Source organism: Photinus pyralis, unplaced genomic scaffold (assembly GCF_008802855.1).
Source record: "Photinus pyralis isolate 1611_PpyrPB1 unplaced genomic scaffold, Ppyr1.3 Ppyr1.4_LG8, whole genome shotgun sequence".
Classification (NCBI taxonomy): Eukaryota; Metazoa; Arthropoda; class Insecta; order Coleoptera; family Lampyridae; genus Photinus; species Photinus pyralis.
The window spans coordinates 36154656-36157892 of NW_022170819.1; the positions used below are offsets into that span (position 1 = coordinate 36154656).

Consider the following 3237-nt stretch of genomic DNA (forward strand, 5'->3'; position numbering starts at 1 on the left):
ATTAACGATGCATTTAAGACCATTTGAAAGATGCTACATATGTTCATCCACGCCAATAACTTTTCATACTCTTTATTATACGCTTTTCATTTGGATTTTTCAGATGCCATCTTTTCTTCTCCTTTTGCAAGCCACTGAATCGACGGTGTGTAAATATTATCTTGTTTTTTTTTTAATTGCCTTCATTTTATAGTGGGCGGAGTGTTAGCTAACTACTTTTGAACTAGTAGCCCAATCTTGGAACTGTTTGAAATTATGGATTCTACAGGCCACATTCTATAAGGACATTTTTTTCCGGGTCGATCTGAGACAATTTTTTTTCGGGGCTCTAAAAAAGGCAGTGTATAACCTTCCTTTTTTACCAAAAATCGACTACACCAAAATTTCTCGGGAAAACACTTTTTCTTATTAATTTTGGTGCGTAGAATCTAAAACGATTCGTACTTTTTCGATCGGACTTCTCAATCAAAAGTTATGGACTAGAATTACTAAATCCATATTAATTAGATCTACATTGGTATCTATTTGATCTTTAGAAAAAGAATATAATAACTGCGCATCGTCTGCATAAATGTTAGATACAAGTCGTTAAAGATGTATAAAGAAACGATGTGTAGATTGAATAAAGTAGAGGCCCGAGAACAGATCCTTGAGGTATACCGGATCGAACGAGCCCAAAAGTCAGAACTTGAAATGCTTATAAAAGAAGTAGGCAGTTAAATTAAAATTATCCTTTAATTAAAAAATCATAATACATTATTGAATTTTGGGGAAATGTTTCCAAACATCAGAAGAACATACCCATCAGAATTAATGCAGAAACATTTTGGTTATCTAGGTCTACAAATGTAAAATGCAAACAGTATGTAAATTATCTGTATAGCAAACAATTAACATTCTTGAAAGTAGGTTGCTAATTCGTAATCTGTTCCTTCTTTTTCGCCAAGTTTCGTTATTCAAATGGGTACAAGCGTTAGGGTCCCATGGAGAAGTTACAAACGATGCTTACAAAGTTATCTCCAACTTTTTGGCAACCTGGATACAATTCGTTGTTTGGAAATGCAATGCATAACGTTTCCTTCCCATAAAAAATACGTAATTAGGTATAATACCTACAATTCACCTGTCAGAAGTATCCAGAGGCTAGGGCGCAGCATCGAGAGCTATGGAGGACAAGGACTGTTGCGGACCAACCCTAGAGTTGATAACTAAAGAAGAAATCTGATAGATCAGACATGAAATTTTAACTAATTCTAGGCACTTATTAATATCCATTTCGGACTGACCATTTTTTCGGATTATTTATTTTCTCTTTTAATAATTATTTAATAGCATACATTTACGAAAGCTGGGAGGTCGTCACTTACATCATAAAAGTCCAGGTAACCTTGACAGCTTTTGCAGTTGCAGCAAAAGTTCGCCTAGTTCCTATTAACCTGTCACAGGAATCCAATTTGCCATATAATTGAAATTGAACACAACAGATTTTTCTAATGTTACTTGTTACATTAACCTAATGTCTAATATTAATAGTAATCACGCGTTGCATCCCTTGGGTTTGTCGTGGAATTGATCACAGGCCGTTTTTAAGAAATTACTGAAAGCTCCGTTTTGGTTCGCAGAACTGTATACACCATTAAACACTATCGTCGGTATGAAAGTGATCTTTGGCGTTACTGCATGTGTTTGAACGCCATTCTTAGCCAAAAGAATTTCACCTTCTCCACTGTTGGCGCATTGGAAAATCGCATCGCTCGTTAGTCCCAATTTTCCAGAACACTACAAACCATGGTCATTATGACGAGCAATGGTTAGTTGACAATGGGCTCACCTTTTCAATTGCGTCGTCACTACTGGGATCCCATTGGTTCATGACGCAATACACAAAGTCGACTTTTTGGGCCTGACTCTTGTCAGTAGCTAAACCGCACGCTTGCAATATATTACCGTGACATTCTGGCGGACCGTGTTGACATCTGAAGAACCATTTGCCATTTTCTTGGGTTTGCTGCAAGAAATTTGTTTTCAGTTTTGGTTACATCGGACTGAAGACAGAGCAGCAACATTCTTATGCGAACTGAGCAACGCCATTGATCGAAATTGATGCACTTCTTACCGATGCTTTTCCGTAAGGTACGAGATCCACTTCTAAATTGGACCCGATCAGTTTGTAAGCAGGTTGGAGCTGTTTAGTAATGAACTGGACGCTGTCAGAGCAAAGCGCTTCGTAATAAATGGACACTTGAAGCTTTTCGGATGAAACCTGTAATAAAAACAGGCTATTCTGACAGCTTTCAATTTCGATGATCTGTTTTTCCCATATAATAGGCACGGGAAAATCAAACCACATGTTAGAGAACGTAATTTTGGATCAATTTTTGAAGGGGGGAGGGGGTTAGACGAAAATTGCCCATGAATGCATTTTGGTCGTAATTTTGTGTTATTGAAAATTCTAAACGGATAAAAGTTAGATAAATGTTGTTAGGAGACCACTTATCGTAGTAGCTAATTAGCAATGGTGATGGAAGCGTTTCAGAAACGACGCGCCTGCATGGACGGAACGAATTTTTATACTATACCGGATAACAAACATTTTTTTACACTAATGAAGTAATATTTTAAACGAATTTTATGTAAACTACAATAAACTCTGTTGACCTTAACAAATCTAATCTGTCCACAGGCGAAAGTAACTAAAAATGTAGTACATTTCGGATGATTCCAAATTAATCCCCGGAAATAACGCATTTTTCGCATAATACAACACATAACTATGACCCTCCCTTAAACAATCGCATAAACCATTAGGTATTATAGGTATAGTGAACATGGTAAACTTACTTGGAAAACGCCAGTCAAAAAAATAACGGAAAACAGTAAATTCATTATAACTGTATGTTGCAACGTCAACGTTTGGCGGAAAAATGTCAACTGATGTAAAACTCAAATAATATGTTATTCTCAGGTTTTCAATCGGGATTCCAGAGCTCTCACATAGTGCAATACTAGTTACTAATCTAAAATTTTGGAAGTGGAGGAAAATCCCTACATATATTTGGTAACTTTGTAAGTGTAATTAGTACGAAAGTGTGTAAGGTCACTGAGGATAATTAACGTTTAATGTACCTAGCTATAATTAGAAAATGCAGATTTCACAATGTTTATGCATATCAAATTTAACACTACCTATTGTTTCTGATAATGAAAAATTAATTGCCCTTTATTAATGACCGATAT

The 3237-nt window shown here is 36.0% G+C and overlaps 1 protein-coding gene across 1 annotated transcript; it reads right to left on the minus strand.

Moving 5' to 3' along the window:
* Window positions 1-1270: 1270 nt before the first annotated feature.
* Window positions 1271-3021, minus strand: LOC116179817 (gamma-interferon-inducible lysosomal thiol reductase-like). The gene is made up of 4 exons (XM_031499667.1): window positions 2842-3021; window positions 2117-2263; window positions 1832-2008; window positions 1271-1779 (listed from the first exon to the last, which is right to left on the minus strand). The coding sequence occupies exons 1-4, from the start codon at window positions 2884-2886 to the stop codon at window positions 1537-1539; spliced, it is 612 nt and encodes a 203-aa protein (XP_031355527.1). The 5' UTR covers window positions 2887-3021; the 3' UTR covers window positions 1271-1536.
* Window positions 3022-3237: the final 216 nt, after the last annotated feature.

What these genes read in the sequence shown, in the direction of transcription:
- LOC116179817 (XM_031499667.1), bottom strand. Translation starts at nt 2,886, where the DNA reads ATGAATTTACTGTTTTCCGTTATTTTTTTGACTGGCGTTTTCCAA. An exon ending in TTTTGACTGGCGTTTTCCAA is followed by an intron (nt 2,264 to 2,841) that starts GTAAGTTTACCA and finishes TTTTTATTACAG; the next exon opens with GTTTCATCCGAAAAGCTTCA. An exon ending in TACCTTACGGAAAAGCATCG is followed by an intron (nt 2,009 to 2,116) that starts GTAAGAAGTGCA and finishes AATTTCTTGCAG; the next exon opens with CAAACCCAAGAAAATGGCAA.